Genomic DNA, 20512 nt, shown 5'->3' on the forward strand with positions numbered 1-20512 from the left:
ATCGATCCTCCGATCAGCCTGCCCCTTTGGGAGGGATCTTATTTTGTAGCGGAGGGTTCTCCACCCGAATCTGTCAACTGTACGCCTTCTTGTGTGGAGACTGAGCAGTGCCAATTGATAGCATTTGACCTTGTTCCCGAAGTCTGTAATGTTATTTTGTCAGCCAGGCGTCCCTCCATCAAGATGGTCTACTCCTGCCGATGTAACAGGTGTAATATATTTTACAGAATAGTCTCCCATGCTTCCTTTTCTGATATTTTGCCTTTTATTTTAACCTTTGGCCAGCAGAGCTTTGCTCTCGGTACTCTAAAAGGATACCTTTCAGCCCTGTCTGCCTTTCTGAGGCTGCCGGACAAACCTTCACTAATTAAATCTCCCATTGTAAATAGGTTCCTCAAGGTACTCGTACATATGTTCCCACCTTCACCTTTCATTATGACTCAGTGGAACCTTAATTTGTTTCTCACCATCCTAATGTGGCTAACTTTGAACCTCTACACAATTGCCCCCTCTGGCTGCTTACCATGAAAACAACCGTTTTAGTGGCAATTGCATCCGTAAGGAGGGTGAGCGAATTGCATGCTCTGTAATCTAAGCCTCCTTACCTGACAATATTCCCGGTCAAGTTGTTGCTTCGCGCTAGGGCCACTTTCCTTCTGACAGTGGTAACAAAATTCCATGTGGGGCAATCTGTCACATTGTCCACTTTCTATGCTCCGCTACAGCCCTCTAAAAAAGAGGAGTGACTCCACCGTTTGGATCCAAAGATAGCGTTGTCGTACTACCATGACTGCACTAAAGGATTCCTGGTGGGCGACCAACTCTTTGTGGATTATGTTGGGGCAAAGAAAGGTTGTGCTGTGCAGAAGAGGACTATCTCATGATGGGTCATCCTCTGCATCAATATTTGCTAAGCTCTGGCAAAGAAACAGCTTACTGAAGGCTTAAGAACTCCTTCCACCAAAGCTAAGGCTGCTGCCACAGCGTTGCAACAGAGTTCGACTCGACATTTGTCAGGCAGCAACGTTGGCATCCCTGCACACATTTAGTGCCTCGATGGTCAAGTCTGCTGGGTAGGCCTCTTGGGCAGTTATGTTTTGCAGGACTCTGTGGTATAAACGTGTCCACAGTCCCTTCTCTGGGGACGGTATTGCTCATGTATGTGAGAAAGTGCCATCTTTCTTGCATGGTATGCCCTCACTTTTTGCTAAATTGCTGATGTACTTTGACTGAGTGTGCCCTGGGCTCCTGCCAATCGGGTTCCCAGGGCCTGTGTTCCTTCCCTAAAACTGCATGAAGCCTAAACCCAATTGGCATCTCTGGCCACATGTCAGCCCCTGGTAAATGGTACCCAGGGCCTTGTGACCAGGGAAGGCCCCTAAGTGCTTCAGCACTTATTGTGCCACCCTTAGAGGCCCTGTACCCTGACACACACACACACACACACACACACACACACACACACACACACACACACTCACTCACTCCTCTCTCTCCCCCCCCCCCCCCCCCCCCCCCCCCCTTTGCAGGCTGAGTGTCTTGGTGCAGAACAATACAGTCGACATGGCACACATCCCTGTCCACAACACACACTGTCCTGGCATACCTGTCACCCCTCTAGCTGGGTGCCCTATGCCAGTGGTGTGGGTACGGGAGCGTGAACCCTGTGCCCATACAGTACCCAGGTCCATTCCTGGGCAGTGTAAGTACAGTGCTACCATTAAGAGTATATGGTGCTGGGAGGTCGTCAACACGAACTCCACAGCACCATGATGGCAACACTGAAGACTGAGAAGTTTGGTATCAAACTTCTCAGCACATTAAACCCACACTGATGCCAGTGTGGGATTTAATGTAAGATGCACGACAGAGGGCAACTTAGAGTTGCCCCCTGAACCTAACCTACAATCCACGTCCTGTCTGAGAGGCTGCCTAGGCTGCCACACAACAGACATGTTGCTGGACCACTGGGTAGAGAGCCATCCGCTCTCCTTGGCCTGCAACAATGCACATCCTGGGCGAGGTGCTAGGTCTCCTCCCCCAGGATGGGCAGGGGAAGCTTCAAAGGCATGCCGCCTTTGTGAGCTTCTCCAGGCCACTTGCTGTACTCAGCAACTGGCCTCCACCGGTTCTGACCCCGCACTCTGGCAGGGAGGAGAGGGGGTGTACCTGCCTCTGCCAACCCCACCCCTCCGGTGGGGGAGGCGAGGTGAAGCACATCTCCGGGCTCTCGCCATCTTGAAGATGGTGAGCCCTGTCCAATCAGGACTAGGCTACCGCCCCCCCTCCCACAGGAGAGCAGCAGGATACCTACCTACCTACCTGTAATGCCCCTAAATGTAGTATTTAGGGGCACCCTGAACCTTCCTTCCTCAGATCCCAAATCCAAAACAAGCAAGAACAAGAAACAAGAAGACCTGCTGTGCAGCTGCTAACAAGAGGAAGACGCCAATTGATTTGGCCCCAGCCCTACAGGCCTGTCGACCCTCAAACCTGCTCCTGCTAAAACCCGGCGTCTCAAGTGGTCAGCAACCTCAAAAACCCCGCAGGATGACTGCCTTGTGACTCTAAAAGACTGCGACTCCCACGAGTAGTGGGTCTGCTCAAAACAAGTAACAAGCCCCTGGTTCCAACCATGAACAGCGACTCCTGCACACTCTGCATCCGCCAAGCCTGGCCTGTGCCGGAGTGGACAAAGACCCTGAGGATGTCCCCCCGGCGACTGTGACCCTGAATCCAGCACCCAAGGACCCACCTCAACGCTCCTGACAACGCCTGCAGCCTCAGAACCAGGGACCCCTCCAACCGCGACCAGCTGAGGGTAAGATTTTCCGATGCGAAAAGACACCCCGGAGCCCTGCGGCCCCCTGTGCCCAGCTCCTGGGTGCCTACCTAACCTACAGCTTCCCAACTTACCTCTCGAAGTGGTGGTCGCACCTGAAGAATCTTCATCCCCGAGCTTGCAGCCTTTGTTCGTTATGTAGCTTCTCCATTGAGCGCCCGACGACTCAAAAGCACCCTGCACCCAGCTGCCAGAGTGTCCCTGGGAGTGCAACATCTATCCTAATCTACTTCCTCACTTGCCCAGAGTAAGTGACCTGGAGCCCTGCTCCCACAGCCGCATGGCCTGCCTTCTAGCAGCCACCAACCAAGGCCCCCCCATACCTCTCATAGGATAACATTGGGCCTAACTCTCTCTGCACTCTGCTGTCCCTGTGCCGCTGAGGGTGTAACAACTGTACCTACCTGACCCTGGGAGACCCCGGAGTCTATGCCCAGAACCTTAACTCTGCCTGTCGAGTACTTACCCAAAAGCCGATAACTCACTTTTCCTCAATAGGGTAACATTGACTGGTTTCACTTGGAAATTCTTCCAAGTGTCGAGTTTTGAAACTTTAAAATAGTCACCTAAAATCAGCCGAATATCGAAAACGAAATTACTCGCCTGTTATCAGGAGAGATCCCAGTGCTGGATCTTGGTGCCCAGCACTGACCCTGAAAAGTTATTACAGCTGTACTTACCGCTTACTTGATTTTCCTCCATAGGATAACATTGCCTGGTTTTTACCAGAAAGTCTTGTCGATTTTTTTAAACCAATATTCCTTAAAAATCATCTGTGTAACAAAAACCATTTCTTTCAACTGTTTACAGGAGATGCACCAGTGCTGAATCCAGGATCCAGCACTGAGTAAGAAAAAGTAACGATAACCCTACTTACCTCCTAAGTGAATTTCCTCCCATAGGATAACATTGGTGATTCTATGTGAAAAAGTTTCTAAGTGTCAACTTTTGAAATACAATAATATTCCTTAAAAATCATACCTGTAACCAAAACGTATTTACTTACCTGTTTCCAGGAAATGTCTCTCAGGACTGAATCTATGATCCAGTCCTGTGGTTAGAAAAGTATTCCAAAAAGTAATTAATTGCATTTACTAAGAAATTCCCATTGAGCTCAGTGTTATAATTGTGTTTGAATTGTGCCTATTGCAACAACTGTAACTACTGTGTTCAAAAGTCTATTGCCTATTGAAAGTATTTAACTAAAGCATCTCATTCTGAGAAAGTATATTTTGATACCTATTGTTGGTTCTAAAATAAAACTATATATTTTTATATACAAACCATTGGCCCAGAGTTCAGTTCTTGAGTGTGGGACACCATTTGCTGACTCAGTGTGTACAACAAATGCATTACACTGTCCTCTGATACTGCCTTACTGCTCGACAAACCTACCACTTTAGAGAGTAAGGTTATATCTAACTTTAGCCTCTGCCAAACCTCTAGGGACTGTGGACTCTGTGCACACTGTACCTATTTGGGAACAGTATATACAGAGCCACTTTCTTTCATGTATCGATTCAAAGTTAAGTTATCTGTGGCTAGGTGTCTCTATCAGACAAGTTACTTACCTTCAGTTACGCCTTATCTGGTAGAGACAGGATCCAGCCGCAGAATTCTTACCGACCCACCCATCCTCCCCTACGGACAGGTTTCCCTTTCAGAACCTGTCTGCACTGCATGCCTCTGCTTCTGGCGTGGAAAGTCGTGAAAAATAACTGGGGGGCGCTAGGTGGCGCTGGACCGTCATGGCCGCGCTTTCGTGAGGCTCTCGCCAGCCGGGCGTCCATAAACCCTGCAAAGACATCCTACAGGCCAGTAACCCGCACTTAATCGACGCCGATGGACAGCTGAAGGTCCCCGGTCCACTCGGCGCAAGTTTCGAGCCGGTGGGTGCACTGACGGCGACGATACTGCCCAGCATTGACGAGACGGCGAGTGGGGCGGTCCCTCGGAGCGGAGGCGTCTCACAACGCGAGACCGGGGATTAATCGGGCCCTGCGGGCCGCGAGGAACTTCTGCACTCAGGCTGGCACAAACGACACTCTACCAGGGTGCCAGGCGTCCACTTCGCTTCCTCACGATTGCCGATGCTCATCTGCGGTACCGGACGTGTTCCTGCTGCATCGAGGCTACTGCTCCCACGTATGCAGGTACTCTGCTTATACTACCGTACCGTGCTGCAGCGGAGGAGCGCGATCCTTGCCCTGTGTGCTGTGGAGGTGTCGTGGCAGGAGGCATTGAGTGGGGGGTCGCCGTCGGCGCACCTCCACTGGAGTTGAGGAGCAGCATCGGCCCGTGTCCCTCGGACGTCTCTCATCGTCTGCCCGCGGGGCGGAGGCACGCGACCCTATACCTGCGTGGGATTGCGGGGGTGCTGTGGCGGCACGAAGCGCCTTGAATCCAGTCTGACCTGCGAGTCCCCGACATCTGGAGGGGTCCGCTCCTCTGGCGAGCTGGTGCTGGCGCTGCGGAGTGTGGTGGGCGCCTCGACTCGGAGCTCCTGGGAGCGCCTACTATATAAGACCTACCTGGCGGCCTGTCTATCCTGATCCTCGTTCACCGCGGCCATGGGCAAAGCGGACGCAAAACAGGCGACTCTACAATTTAACCCCCCCAAAAAGAAAACGCGTGCCCCGCCTGCGGAGAGTGGCGAGTTGGGGCCCAGCGAGGAGGAGGAGGTGGATTGGAAGGCTATCCTTCTCGGCCTGCAGACGAGCCTAACGACCATTGACACCAAAATTGACAATATGAACGCCCGTCTGGAAGCCGTGGTACATCGACTGGACCAACATGGGGAGCGCCTGAAAGAGGCGGAGGGGCGAATATCGGAGTTGGAGGATGGCGCGGTGGCTGGCGCTGCCAAGCTGACGCAGATGGACAGGCTACTCAAGGTCATTGCCGACAAAAATGAGGATTTGGAGGCCCGCTCCCGCCGAAACAACGTTCGCCTGATTGGCCTTGCGGAATCCAGCGGTGGGGGTCGCATGGAAGACTTCATTGAGCGGCTGCTGATCGATAAATTTGGACGGGAATCCTTCTCGCCACAGCTGGTGGTGGAGCGTGCCCACCGCTCCTTAGGGCCTCGCCCAGTTCCTGGGGCCCCGCCACGTCCGGTTATCATCAAATTTCTAAATTACAGAGACCGTGACACCGTACTGCGTCTAGCCAGGGAGAAACAACCGATCCTACATGAAAACGTCACCATCTCATTCTACCCGGATTTTACGCAAGCAGTGCAAGATGCCCGTCGGAAATTTACAGGAGTAAAAAAGAAACTACAGCAAAGAGACATTCCTTATTCCATGCAATATCCAGCCAAGCTCAAGGTCACACATCATGGCAAGCCCTTCTTCTTTGGTAATCCGCAACAGGTGGAGGACTTTTTGAAGGAATAATCTTCGGCGGCCCCTCGACGGCGCGGTTCTGGAACGGGATCGGGATCCAGCTCTCCGACTACTGCTCCTGACTGATGAGTACCGCTGTTATGATTCATGTTTACTCTCTTTACCCCTTCGTGTCTCTCTCCTTCTTCACTGGCGTTGGCTGCTCCCACATTGCTCTTGACTCCACTCTTTAAGTAACCTGTACTCTGACTCTGGACTTTGGGAGGATTATGCTTCTTGGGAGGGACCGTGTCCATCGCCCATTGTGGGACTACATTAGCCCTTCGCCCTCTCGATAAAATGTACGGGATGAACAATCATTCCGGTTTGGGGCCCTGTATATGCTGTCGCCTATTGCTTACAAGGTACTGGTCTGGCCTTTGGCTACTGGATTTCGCCCTGGCACTCCCTCCCTGTCCCACCCGAACTCCTCCCCCTATGGGGTGATGGTATGGTGGGTGAAATAAAGGGTTGGGACGGACAGGTCCGGCGCACTGGCGAGTCCCCTATAGGGTATACCCCATTTTTTTGCAGTTATGTTTGTTGCAGGGATTGGGAGGGGGTCTGCATTCCGGCAGGATTGGGCTGCAGTGGTGGGAGGGGGTGGGATGGGGCTTGGGGATGATCGACATAATTGGGATGTTGAAGTTGGTAAGGGGGGGGGGGTTCTGGGGACTGTTTTAAGATTGTTGTTCGTTTTCAGCATGAACGCTCTGCATACATTTGTGGAAATAGCACACTGTGCCACCCTTTTTCGGCCATTACACTTGTGGCCCTGCTGCCAGTTGCACTTCTTCACCTATGAGTCCTCTCTCGACACGTATGACCCGCAACACGTGCACTGAGTTAGGAGGGGAGGCCCTGCTCACTGCTGTCACCTGGAATGTTCGGGGCCTGGGGGATCCCAGGAAACGCAGGCAAATCCTGGGTGCCTTAGACAGATTACATGCTCAAGTGGTATTCCTTCAGGAGACTCACATGGACCCTCTTCGCAATGTCACCTTTGCTGCCAGATGGGCTACACATTCTCTTCATGCCCCTTACTCGTCATATGCACGAGGTGTTACTATCCTGATTAAGAGGGGAGTTCCCTACGTTCCCATAGGCACCGCCACTGATCGCGAGGGTCGTTACTGCATAACATGGGGTAGGATAGGGGTCGAGACAATCACCCTTGCATGCTCTTACGGCCCCACCTGCGATAATCCGAGCAGTTTCATTGCCCTCTGGAACAAGGTCAGGGAGGTGGGATCCACCCACCTTATATGGGGGGGAGATTTTAATGCTGTCTTAAACCCCGCGATGGATAGATCCAACCCCTCCATGCACCACTACACTACCACACACAGATATCTGAGGGACATATGCGACACCCATGGGATCGTGGATACCTGGCGACACTTACACCCGACTTCTATGGAAGGCACACACTGGAATCATGCACATGCGACTTGGGCCAGGCTAGATTACATTATGGTTGATCAGACCCTAGCCCCCTCCTTGGTGGGGGTGCGACATTTGAGTCGCACATACTCCGATCACTCTCCAGTTTTGGCCGAGTTCCGGCTACCTGACATCATGGGCAGACCTCAGACTTGGAGACTACAACCCACCATCTTACTAGACGAACTGTTTAGAATAGAACTGGGTCAAGAATTAGAAGACTTCCTATCCCGTAACAAGGGGACGGTGGATCGGATGGCCACTCTCTGGGAGGCGCTAAAGGTAACGATACGGGGCTTCTGCATTTCAAAGAGCTCCGGGGTACTCCGGACCTTGAGAGGTACACTACGCAAATTAGAAACTACACTCCACACTCTAGAACATAGCCCGGACTATACCACCAATGCGGATGCGCAGGCAAAGTACCGCGAAACACTATCGGACTACATGTCCACTGCCGAACGGGAGGTGAAATTCCGAGGCCAATACTTCAAAGCTCGCACGTACGGGGAGGGGGAACGACCCGGTAAATCTTTGGCGGGAGCGATCCGACCACCACGGGGCTCTAACTTTGTGCTGGAGCTGGAGGGGGAGGAGGGGACTCCGTTGCGGGACACGCGCTCGATTCTGGCGGCCTTTACTACTCATTACTCAACATTATATTCCACAACCAGGGTCGGTGCGCTGGACATTGACGACTACCTTCGGGAGCTCACACTGGGATGGCTCTCTGACCGTCACCGGGAGTTCCTGGCGGAGCCAGTGGGCCTGGAGGAGGTTACAGATGCGATCAAACAGATGGCTCCGGGAAAGGCCCCCGGCCTGGACGGGCTACCTATGGACTTCTACAAGGCGTATATGGACATCCTTGCTCCAGTGCTTCGTGAGGTGTTCATGGAGGCTCATGAGTCTGGCGCACTTCCTCCGTCAATGCAAGAGGCACTGATTACCTCCTTGTTGAAACCTGGGAAGCCGCCTCAATACTGCGACTCGTATCGCCCGCTCTCGCTCATTAACTGTGACGCCAAAATCCTGACAAAAATACTGGCTAACCGTCTGCAGTTGTTACTGGGAGGCCTGGTGTTATCTGACCAGGCGGGCTTCGTCCCGGGTAGGGCCACCTCCAATAATCTCCGGACGCTCTTCTCCATCATGCATAATGTAGCTCCGGATTTGCCTTTGGTGGCTGTCTTTCTAGACGCCACCAAAGCCTTCGACTCCCTGGAGTGGGACTATCTCCACTGTATCCTGCGCAATATGGGCATGCCGCTGGGGTTCACGCGCTGGATCGAGCTTTTGTATGACCGACCGGTCGCTAGGGTGGGGCTGAATGGGCGCACTTCGGACGCCTTTGCGGTGTCGCGCGGTACCCGACAGGGTTGCCCACTGTCTCCGCTGCTGTTCGCGATAGCGATGGAACCTCTGGCGGCTCGGCTCCGCCAACATCACCGGGACAAGGCTCTGCGCTGTCTTCAGCGAGAGGTCCTCATCTCCCTCTACGCGGATGACATCACACTCTACATACGTGACCCCGCTGCCAACCTCAACCCTGTTCTCCGAGAGTTTATTCGCTTTGCGGGGCTATCTGGTGTCCATATCAATTGGGGGGAAGTCCACTATATTTCCACTGACTGCGTCCGCCCAGCCCTTTCCTCTGGACTACCCTCTACGGTGGGAAATGGAGGAAGTCCGTTACCTGGGCATACTCCTCTCCCATGACCGAGAAGAGCTAATGCGGATGAACTATGGCCGCACGTTTGAGTGTATCCAGGCATATGTGTCTAGATGGATCACACTGCCCCTCTCCTTTGCGGGCCGCGCCTCCTTAATCAAAATGGTTATTCTTCCAAAACTCCTGTACTTGTTCATGAACATCCCATATTACCCTGGCAAGTCCTTCTTCCGTCTTTTGAGGTCTGAACTCATTCGATTGGTCTGGGGGGGGAGGAAGCCGCGTCTTCGCTGGGAGGTGTTGACTCGTCCATTTGTGCACGGAGGGCTAGACCTACCGGACTTCGAGCTGTATTATCACAGCGCGCAGGCCCACTACATTCATCACTGGATTCGCCCCACGCCCTTCCTGCCGCAGACGGCTGTAGAACACTGGCTGGCTGCGCCTATTCCACTTGAGGGGGCGATACTCAGTACACCAGAGACACGTACAGCGTACCGCACCACGATCTCAAGCTCCATTCTAGCATGGCGCTACCTTGCTAAGGTGGCAGGCGCACCGCTCATCTATTCTCCACTGCTTCCTCTGGCATACCATCCCCGATTGCCCCTTTTACAGGAACAACTGTTTAAAAAGTTTATGGCCAAATTCCACATTACAACATGGGGGGACCTCTATCATGATGGACAATTCCGCTCCCAATCTCAGATGTTCACTCACTCTACACCCACTTTCATGGACACTTTCCTCTACACCAGGCTTCGTAGTGGTATTCGTGCACTGACGGGGGACTTTCCTTGTGAGCCACCCATGCTAGAACCCCTACAACGCTTACTTAAGGCTACCACTCCGGCTCATGCTGTTTCTACTCTATACCATTCGCTACGCACCACTCTAAACTTCTCGCCCTGCACGGCACGTACAAAGTGGGAGGAAGACCTAGGACTGCCCATAGATGACGACCTCTGGAGCTACTGTTGTTTACAAACCGAACAGATCTCCTCCAGTAGTAGGTTTAGGGTGATTCATTACCGGTTCTTACATAGGCTCTACTGTACTCCAGCACACATGCATAGGATAGGCCTTCGAGAAGATGATCTATGCTGGCGCTGTCGCGCTCCGGGGGCAGACTTCCTGCACCTGGCGTGGGGCTGCCGGGAGATTGTAGAATATTGGCAACAAGTTTTTTCTGGCCTTTCCGAAATGATCGATGTCTCACTAACACCCTCTCCATTACAGGCACTCCTGGGCTACACCAGTACTATACGAAAACCTGTCCGTAGATTCGCCACTATCGCCTTTCTCATGGCGAAACGCCTGATAGCCTGTAGGTGGGGGCGGGGCAGAACTCCCAGGTTTAAGGACTGGATCGCTGATATGGTACACTGCCAGGATACTTTACTCCGTTATGCTGAACTCCTGCCTTCCGCTTCGCGGCCGGCTGACATCTGGGGTCCCCTGCAGGCATATCTGTTATCACACCCACAGACATAGTGGACCTTCTTCCCGCTCTCCCCTTAACCTTCCTAGACACCGCTCCGGCGAGGGTGGCTCGGCTCCTGCCCCTTAGCCACGCGGCAACCGAGGATCGGAGTTGAGACGATCACGGGTCGCAGTGGACAGGCGCCTCTATACCACCACAACACGTTAATATGGGTCGACGATTTCCATGTCACAGTTTTTGGGGGAGATGATTCCTCGCACTGGCACGCTATTTATCTTGCTTCTTATGCCGCGGCCGGCCCCTGGAGGGTTGTGGGCAGACCGCTGTGTTTACTCTTCTCTCTCCTTCTTGTACCACGCTGCCGGCCACATGTTGGTTGTAGGCATGGGGCTGTGTATTTCTTGTTCATGCTGAATAAAGGTTTTGGAAAATTTAAAAAAAAAAAAAAAAAAAAAAGTCGTGAAAAATAACTGACGTCATGTCGCCGAGATGGAGCCAATATAGGTAACAGGGGACTTAACTACTGTGGAGATGATGCCGACAATGTCACACAAGGCCAACGGATGCCTCCTACCAGAGTGCAGGGGGTATTGCTCAAAGAAAAATCTTCCGGATCCAGTCTGACACCTGGGAAATTCTGCAGCTAGATCATGTCTCTGCCAGATAAGGCGTTACCGAAGGTAACTTGCCCATTATTTCAAACCTACAATACAACAACCATGTTTTAGATCAACAAACGGGGAGGGACTCAATCTCTACCCTTATCAAAGGTAGCCCGAGAACTCTAAAAGTCGGCAATACTGAGCAAGATGGAAATCCAAGGAATACATGTAACGGGGAAGGACAGTGTTGAAGCGGACAGTTTAAGCAGCTAGGCCTTGTGCTCACACAAATGGAAACTAATCCAGAAAATACTCAAAATAATCTTTTGGAAATGGGGGACGCCAACAGTAGATCTGTTTGCTACACCTCTGAACGCAAAATGCCAAAGGTTCACCTCCTGACAGCCATACCACCTATCCGTGGGGAATGCACTGACCTTTGCAAATGCTTTTCCACTTATTCCACTGTTACACATAGTGATCAGCAAATGCAGAATTAACAAAATGACACTAATACGAATTGCCCCACAGTGGGCTAGACAAACATGGTTCTGAAAGCTAATGGAACTAGCACAGGAGAAGTTTCCGAAATTACCAAACCATCAGGATCTGTTGTCCATGGAAAGAGGAGGAGTTCTACACGCAGAACCAGAGGCTTTGAGCCTAGCAGCATGGCTCCTGAGGACTTATAATTCAGGCATCTAAAACTGCAGGAAAGCACAATGGCTGTTCTAAGAGAAGTGAAAAGGCCAACAACACGAGCGTTGCATGGCTAAGTGGAAGAAATACTTGGTATGGTGTGTTAAAAAGGGACTAGTCTGTAAAAATACAAAGGACAAGACACTTAAGATATCTAACACATCTTCTAGAAAACAAACTAGCATGCATCTTATTTTTTTTGTATTTATAAAAAAAAATTCAGGGCGACATGGGTCTTATACGATTCTGATAAAACAGGAATTTGACACATAGGAGCAGGGGGTTAGTTTGCCACATCAGTCTATGACCATAAAAACAAAGGAAGAGAGAAAAATTGAAGTATAAACAGTACAACTTCAGCGTCATCATGTGCTCTCGGCGGGCATGGGTGAAATTACAGCAGTAATAGCCATTGCATTCCCAAAATATGGGGTAGGAGGCGGACGGGGGAGAGAATCACACCAAACCATTCAAATGTAGATCGATCATTCTTTGCATAGCGTTGCAGCTCCTTAGCTATGGACTTCCCACACCTCACCTAATCCCTCCAATCATATACTATCATTGAGCGAGAGTGTGCTAGTGGCCTCGGTGAACTGGGCGAATGGGCAGTAGTCCGCATGGGCAGGTCGGTAGATCCCCTATTCACCGACCTGTCCTCTGAGTCACTCTCCCTTTCAGTTTCGTGATTGTATAGTTTTGTAATCATGTAGCCCCAGATGTTAAGTTCCCGTTCTGCGTTATTGTCTGTGTGAACTCTCCGGAGTCTGCACTCCTCAGCCACTGACCACAACATATGCATCTTTATAGGTACATTTTAGCAACAATAGTGGCTTATACAAGAGGCCATATTTGTAGATGTTTTTCACATCACCTGTAATAAAGAGGTTATTGAAAGGAGCCAAAAGAATAGCACCTCCAAGGAAGATACCTGCACCCACATGGAATCTAAATGTGGTACTTACTCAGTTAATGAAAACACAATTTGAGCCTTTGCACCACGCTACACTACAGATGTTAATCTTAAAGACTGCATTCCTACTAGATGTAACTTCCCTGCGCACAGGGTAAGTGAGCTTCAAGCACTCGCGCTACAAGAACCATATTTTCAAAATTACAAGCACAGGATAGTAATGAGGACAGATCCACAGTTCCTATCAAAAGTAATCTGTGTCACATTAATTAAAACATCCAAATTTAACATTTTTTCCCCCAAAAACCAGAGGCAAGCAGAAAGACTGTTGCACACAGGTGCAAAATACACCACGATGTACTGCATAGAAAAGACAGAAACAGAGTAAACTACTATTGGTTTCATTCGCAAATAGTTTTCTGGGAAGACCAATATCCAAGAACACATTCTCATTTTGGATAGCACAAAAATGTTGTTGTGCAACACATATGCAGGAGAAAAATTGAGTGCAGCACCTAGAGCACATTCGACAAGAAAGAAAAGAGCAATCACTGCCTTTGTGGAAAATTTATCATTGCAGGAAATCTGTATGGCAGCAGTGTGGTCATCTGTGCACACATTAACAAGACATTACTGTATTGACATACAAATGAACAAGGAAGCACAGGTAGGATAAACGGTCTTACAACATCTGTTTATCAATCAATGCCCATCTTCAACTCAGCTGCCACAAAGTTCAGAAACCGCTACAAAATCGATAAACAGCATGTAAATCCAGAAAAGATTCATGCTGTAAAACTTAGTTTCTTATCTGTCGGTGTATTTATGTAGCTTGAAACATTTTCTGGATTTACAAGCAAACCACCCACCTCCACCAAGAAAATGGAAGGAAGAAGTAAAAAGGGAAAAAAATATGAAGACGACCAAAGGTGGGAGCCTCTGGAGGAAGCAGTACGACGTAACAAAAGGACACCAAATAGGGAACCGTCCCCGCCCACCAACAAAGAAAAATCTAAAATAGAAAGACAACAAGAAAGTGGAGAATTCCGTACCCAACCACTAGATGGCAAAATAATTCACAGCATGTGAATCCAGAACATTCTTCAAACTACACAATTACACCAGCAGGTAAGAAACTATACTATAGTGGAGATAATCCTGTTGAGAATCTACTTAATTGATTATGCAATCTGGCAGATTACTTAACCACTGGAATGTCCTTCAACATTTAATGACTCCATCTATTTTACAGCAAACCTCTGTATACCACTGATAATGCATTGTAATACAGCACTATTTTCAGCAAGAGAACTCCTAACGCATTAGATCATGCCATTGTTTTTTGGTAGGCAGTTTTGACATGTCGAAATAACCCCCAATCGCTTTTTTTTTTTTCTCAAGCTACCTCGATCAGCCTTGCTTTGAAGCCATCAACCGGATCAAACTCTACAGTGAATCTCTTGCGAGATATGGGAAAAGCCCTTACTTGTATCCACTCTATGGCCTTGGTGAGCTCCCACAGGGATTTGCTAGGTAAGCCCTAAAGAATTCTTACTAAAGCGGTTTGTCATTTAGCATGGTAAACCATTTATAAAATGGTCATAAAGCAGATATTCCAGTATACTTACACTGATTTTGGAAATACACAACCTTTTGTTATAATGTTTTGCTTTTTTTATTTAACGAACCGAAAATAATAGCATATTGCATGCATGTGGCTAACGAAATTATCTACCTGCTTCCACTAATATCTTTTCTTCTACTGGGCCCCCTTACTAAACTTGAAGATGGTTGAGTTGTTCTATGTGAGCACAATGCAATACCTTCATCCACTGATTTGAATGATGCAAAATATGCGTGTTACATTGTTATTTACTACTTTGTCAAAATACGTGTTCGCTTTGGGTTTTTACCTCACATTCTATAGCGACACCACAGTCAACAATCTGAATTCTCCTAGGCTATTCTTGTAGGCTACAGTGATTTTTTTTTTTTTTTTTTTGATTTTTTTTTTTTGTATTTAGTTGGGAATAATGAGTGTATAAATGCACTTGGTTAACAAGTGCTAAATCAATCTGATGGAGACTTTTGGCCGCAGAACCCTTGCTGTGAAATATTCCTTTAGCGTCCGACTGAGTCCCGATTTTTTAAATTTTTTAAAATTTATTTATTGTTTATTTTAATTATTTTTTTTTTGCAGTCCCGTTGTGCACCAGTTTGTCTCTGCATGGCATTGGCCGTGCCGGAAATGGCCTGTTTTGTGCTTATGTAGGCGCTTAACCCAGCGCACTGACCGGAGTTCCCTCTTTTCCACGCCATCCAGGCAATCTCTTCTGAGTCCATTTTTGGCAATTTGTTTTCGACTGTTTTTGGACTATATCCCCTATAAAACAACCTGTTTCAAGTCTTGTGCTGCCTCTCACAGGCAAATGTCATGACAGATCCTCACTTGGTGTGTCTGTGGAGGCTTCGAGAATTGCAGGACTACGAATCTGAAGACCAAGCCCAAGCGGGCTATGAAGCTTTTATCCACTTGCCTCTAGACTCCACACCGCTCTGTGTCCCATTCACAAGGGAGGGACCACTTTCTGAGTCACTCGTGCTGGTAATCATCACGATCCCAGACTTCTTCAGGTAAGTCTCACAAGAGTAGGTCCAAGAAGAGGAAACGTTTGTCAATTTCTCCAAGTCGGTCCCTTTCTTCAGATGACACTCTGGATCGACGTCAAAAAATCCAGGCCTCACTCCTTGAGAAATTCACACCGACACTGGGTCTAGTCTGTGCTTTCCCAAGTTTGCCAGAGCGATTCCTGCCAACCTTAACAGCTTTTTGAGGCCATGAGCCTCATTTTTGGCCAGTCAAACCCCTCTGGGGTACGTTCGAGCCCCATGGGTTCGTGAGAGCCTCCGACTGGGGTTTTGTCGGTGTGTCCGACCTCAGTGCTAGTTGGGTTTTCGGGATCCGTTAGCCATGACTTAGCAACCTCCTCCAGGGACTTTTATACCAAAGCTGAGTCACGGAGAGCCCTCAAGGAGTATCAAGGTAGATCCAGTAACAGATTCTTAACGTTTTCTGAGACATCTTCCTCTGAGTCAACGAGCGAATCAGAACTGGGCGAAGACCCATCGAACAGAAAGCAAGCAAGACAAAGTTCTTTTTTAGAGAAAGGCCAGGCCCAAAAAACAACCTTGGGAGATGCGCACAAGACGCCAATTTTACAAAACGTAACATCATCAATCATAGTAAATTTGTCCAACAATCAACTTACTAAAGACGAAGAACAAGTCCTCCACCTGGGGTTGAAATTTGTGCCAACATCTCGCACAGATCTCGCCAGATTAAAAACTGAAGCAATGGAATTTTTCCGTAAAATCAGACTTTAAGCCTTTTTTTCAACAAGAGATATTCCAATTACCCATGAACCATCTGGGTTGACCAACAAATCTGACTTCATTCCACCAACACATAACATCCCTAAAGAGCCTTTGAGCAGGTTGTCCTTTCCTCCATTCAACAATTGGAACAGAAAAAATCTTTCAGTAAAAACAATTTGACCAGTGCACCACAAAGAGCGATAAAGGCCCTGAAGGAAGATGATCCCATAGTAATCAAAGCGGCAGATAAAGAGGGAGCGGTGGTCGTTTGGCCAAAGGGCATGTATTGAAGGAAGAAAGGAAGCAGGTTCACAACCTCATGTGGTACAGGCCGACTAAAGAAGACCCTTCTCGTTAACTTAAAGAATAAATAATCCAAATTGTCAAGGCTGGCTTTGAACAAGACATCTTAGGTACGAAAGAGCACAAATTCCTTATCCAGAAACATCCAAGGACCCTAGTCATAAACTTCCTTCCAAAGATTCATAAGTAACTACAGGAACCCCCTGGAAAGCCAATAGTATCTGGATGAGACTCAATCATGGAACCCATTTCCAAGTACGTTGATACATTCCTCAAACTGTTCCTTACTGAGGTCCCTTCGTAACTAAGACACCACTGATTTTATCAACAAGGTGGAAGGCACACTGTTTGATCAATCACAGCATTGGCTAGTGTCCTTGGATGTCGTTTCCTTATACACTCAGATACTGCAGGACGAAGCACTGGAGGCGATGGAATTTTATTTGGACTCTAGAACAAGACCACATCCGGTCCCCACGGGGTTTATTAAGCGGCACTCGAAGATTTTTTTCAGGCTTGAGCAGAATTTTTACTGGCAAATCAAGGGGACCGCCATGGGTTGTCCTATCGCCCTGGAAATGGATATACTTTACATTGCGATATTTGAGAACAAGTACATTCATAATAATAATCCTTCTGCCAAAAATCTTACCCAATGGTACCGGTACATTGATGTTTGGTGTCTGTAGACTGGCACTGAAACTGAATTAGACTGATTTCATGAATGGCTTAATCATCGACACCCAGATTTTCAATTTACTTTGACCAAAAGTTAGACGACATTAACGTTCCTGGATGGCGAGGTCATACCCCATCAAAATACACATTACCACACTACATAAAAAACTGACGTACAAAATGCCATTTTGCACTATAACAGTTCTCATCTTAGGATACTCAAGGACAATCTACCATACGGACAACTACTCTGGATCAGGAGGAACTGTTCTTGTAAGGAGGATTTTGAAATTCATGGGAACGTCTTTTGTGAACAGATGAGAGACCGGGGTTACCCCAAAAAATTGTTTAAGCATGCACTCAAAAGAGCATGGTGCACGCCAAGAGGGTTTAGAAAGAAAGAGAGGCCCAAAATGTAGAGAATGGTGTGTATCAACATATGGACTGCATACAAATAAATTTTGTTCCATTATTTTGAGGAATTTGCATTTAGTGTACCTCGTTTTTGTGCACTGTATAGAGTCAACTTCCAACATGGAGTTTCCAGTACAGCTCTTGGTCTTGGAAGCATTTCCTCTCAAGTGGAGCTCACGACTCCTGTACACCTCTCCGCCAATACCATTCTAGTCTCGAGTTCTCAAGATCCGAAACAGACGGGCCTAAGTCGTCTTAGTGCCTTCCAATTGGGCATGGAAAGTCTGGTATCCTGAACTCATGAACATCTGTCCTCTGATCAGGCTGTGTTGCTTGGTGTGCTACCAAATCTGTTGATCCTTTGTCTACACCCATGGCTAAAATCTTTTTGTTTTCCTTATCCCTTGCTTGACAAGGCCTTGCTATGGGCACTGGTAAAGGGTACTTTTCTGCCATTTCAACCTTCCTGCAGTTGTAGGATCAATCCTCCGTGTTCAAATCACCTGTTGGTTTCCTAAAATGTTTCCCCCTACACCTTGCCCCAATGGGGAATGAATTTAGTGCTCTCCTCCCTCATGTGTTCGCCTTTTCAGCCCTTACACAGATGCTCTCTGAGACTGCTTACCATTAAAACAGCCCTCCTTGTGGCTATAACATCTGACCGGCGGGTTAGCAAATTTCAGGCCTCTTGTGACTGTACCCCACGCCCATCCCCTCTGTACTCTACATTTTCCCCAGATAAGCTGGGCCTTACGACTCATGCTTCCTCCTTGTCAAAGGTGGTCACACCTTTTCGCATGGGAATAACATCACACTTCCAACTTTCTTTGCTCCTCCTACCAAGAAAGAGGAGAGACTGCACCACCTGGACCTAAAAAAATGCGTTCTCATTCTACATCGATCGTACAAAAGATTTCCGTGTGGACTATCAAACTCTTATGGATTTGTGGGTGCGAAGAAAGGAAAGGCAGCCCATAAAACAGATGGATTGTCCTCTTTATCAAAATCTGGCATGGAATGACAAAAAAAAGAACAACCCCTTGAGGGCTTGAGAGCTCATTCCACTAGAGCTAAAGCTGCGATCACTGCTCTAGCTAGAGGAATCCCAGTTCTGGACATCTGTTAGGCAGCGAAGTGGGCCTCACTGCACACATTTGCCAAACACTACTGCCTAGACAGTCTGATCCGGCGTGACTGGCATTTCGCCCGTTCGGTCCACCAGGACTTTTTAGTGTAAACAGTTCGCAGACCCATGGTGGGGAAGATTTTTAATCTGTGGCTAGAAGTCTCTATCAGAAGAACAAGTTTCTTACGTTCGGTTATGCCTGATCTGGTTAAGACTATCTAGCCACTGTTTCCTTACCCGGCCATCCCTCCTGTCTGTTTTGTGAACTATAGTCTCACATCATGGAAGTTTGCTCCATGCTTCCGGTGCAGAAAAACAGTCCTGAACGGAGGTCAGCATGCGGGGGTGGCGCCTATATAGTGACTGTATGTGTCACTTCTAGTATAGACGCTGGTGCGGGCGACGCCGAACAATGCCACCTACCTGCGTGCAAGGGGACTGCTCAAAATCTTTTAGATCCATTCTGATGCCTGTGGAATATTCTAGGGTAATTAATCTGCGACTAGGTAGTGTCTACTAGATGTGGCATTACCAAAGGTAAGTAACTTGTTCATTAAGTGATTTAATTTGTTTACATTCATGATTATGGCGAACTGGAAAACTTTTGCTTTTGTTAAAGGTTGCAGCAAAAGTTCCTGAAAAAGCAGTCCTCAATTATTGCAAGACTATAGCTGTCTCTCTTATCTTATTTGTAAAAAGTGCTCTTGATTCTTAAGCTGGATAATCGTTTTTGTTTTTAGGCTAAGTGCCATCTACGGCGGTACCTACATGCTGAACAAACCGATTGAGGAGATTGTTATGGAAAACGGAAAAGTGGTTGGTGTAAAATCTGAAGGAGAAGTAGGTTTTCTTTGTGAATCTTTTCAATTCCTTTTTCTGTTTTAGTTTAACATGCTTTCTAGATATTTGCAGACATATCAGAAACCAATCAAGCACACGCGGATGCAATACTACTCCCAGAAGATTTGAGCAGGTTCAGAACTCTTCCCAGGAGCTTTTTCGGATCATAAAATCCTCATCCTCCTTTGAGCGGGTTTCTGCTTCTATCACTCCCTCGGTAGAGAAATGTAACCAGATCGCGCAATTTTTGTCGTAGAAGGTCGCAAAGATTTATGCGTTCTTTCCAAAGGAAGTTAGAGTTCTCATGTTCGAGGCATATGAGCTGCAGATCACACACTAGCATAGTAGATCGCCATCTGGTGTTGGGCTCGGATGCTTGCACGTTGTTGTTGTCTTGGAGGAAGTATTTGTAGTCACGAGATAGGTGTCTCCTCCCTTGGACGATAGTGCGCATGGGCATCAACTCCATCGTTAGATTGTTTTTTTCCGCTCCGGTTGGAAATCTCAATTCCAAGCTTCTCGAAGCGCAAAATTTACAGAAAAACCATCGAATCACCTTCTTCGACATCGATTTCATCGGCTCGATTCCGGACGTCGACGCGGGCCGCTGGGCCTATCCACGCCGTAAGGCCTACGGCTCATGGAAAGGACACCTTTCAAAAAATGACCCCAGTGTGGAGCAAAATTTCCGTACAGTGACCATCACAAGGTCTGCAACTTGTGCCTATCACCTGAACACGACGAGTCCAGCCTGTGCATCCTTTCGATCCAAAAA

General features: G+C 48.3%; 1 protein-coding gene across 2 annotated transcripts in view; it reads left to right on the forward strand.

Moving 5' to 3' along the window:
- Positions 1-20512, forward strand: part of GDI2 (GDP dissociation inhibitor 2) — a 312370-nt gene that overhangs the window by 155229 nt on the left and 136629 nt on the right. For both annotated transcript variants that reach the window (XM_085653570.1, XM_085653569.1), the window contains exons 6-7: positions 14403-14534; positions 19638-19737. In XM_085653570.1, coding sequence (XP_085509696.1) covers positions 14403-14534; positions 19638-19737 — 232 coding nt within the window. The remainder of the gene's footprint in view (positions 1-14402; positions 14535-19637; positions 19738-20512) is intronic.

The sequence above is a fragment of the Triturus cristatus genome, chromosome 4_1, assembly GCF_964204655.1.
Source record: "Triturus cristatus chromosome 4_1, aTriCri1.1, whole genome shotgun sequence".
NCBI classification, from domain to species: Eukaryota; Metazoa; Chordata; class Amphibia; order Caudata; family Salamandridae; genus Triturus; species Triturus cristatus.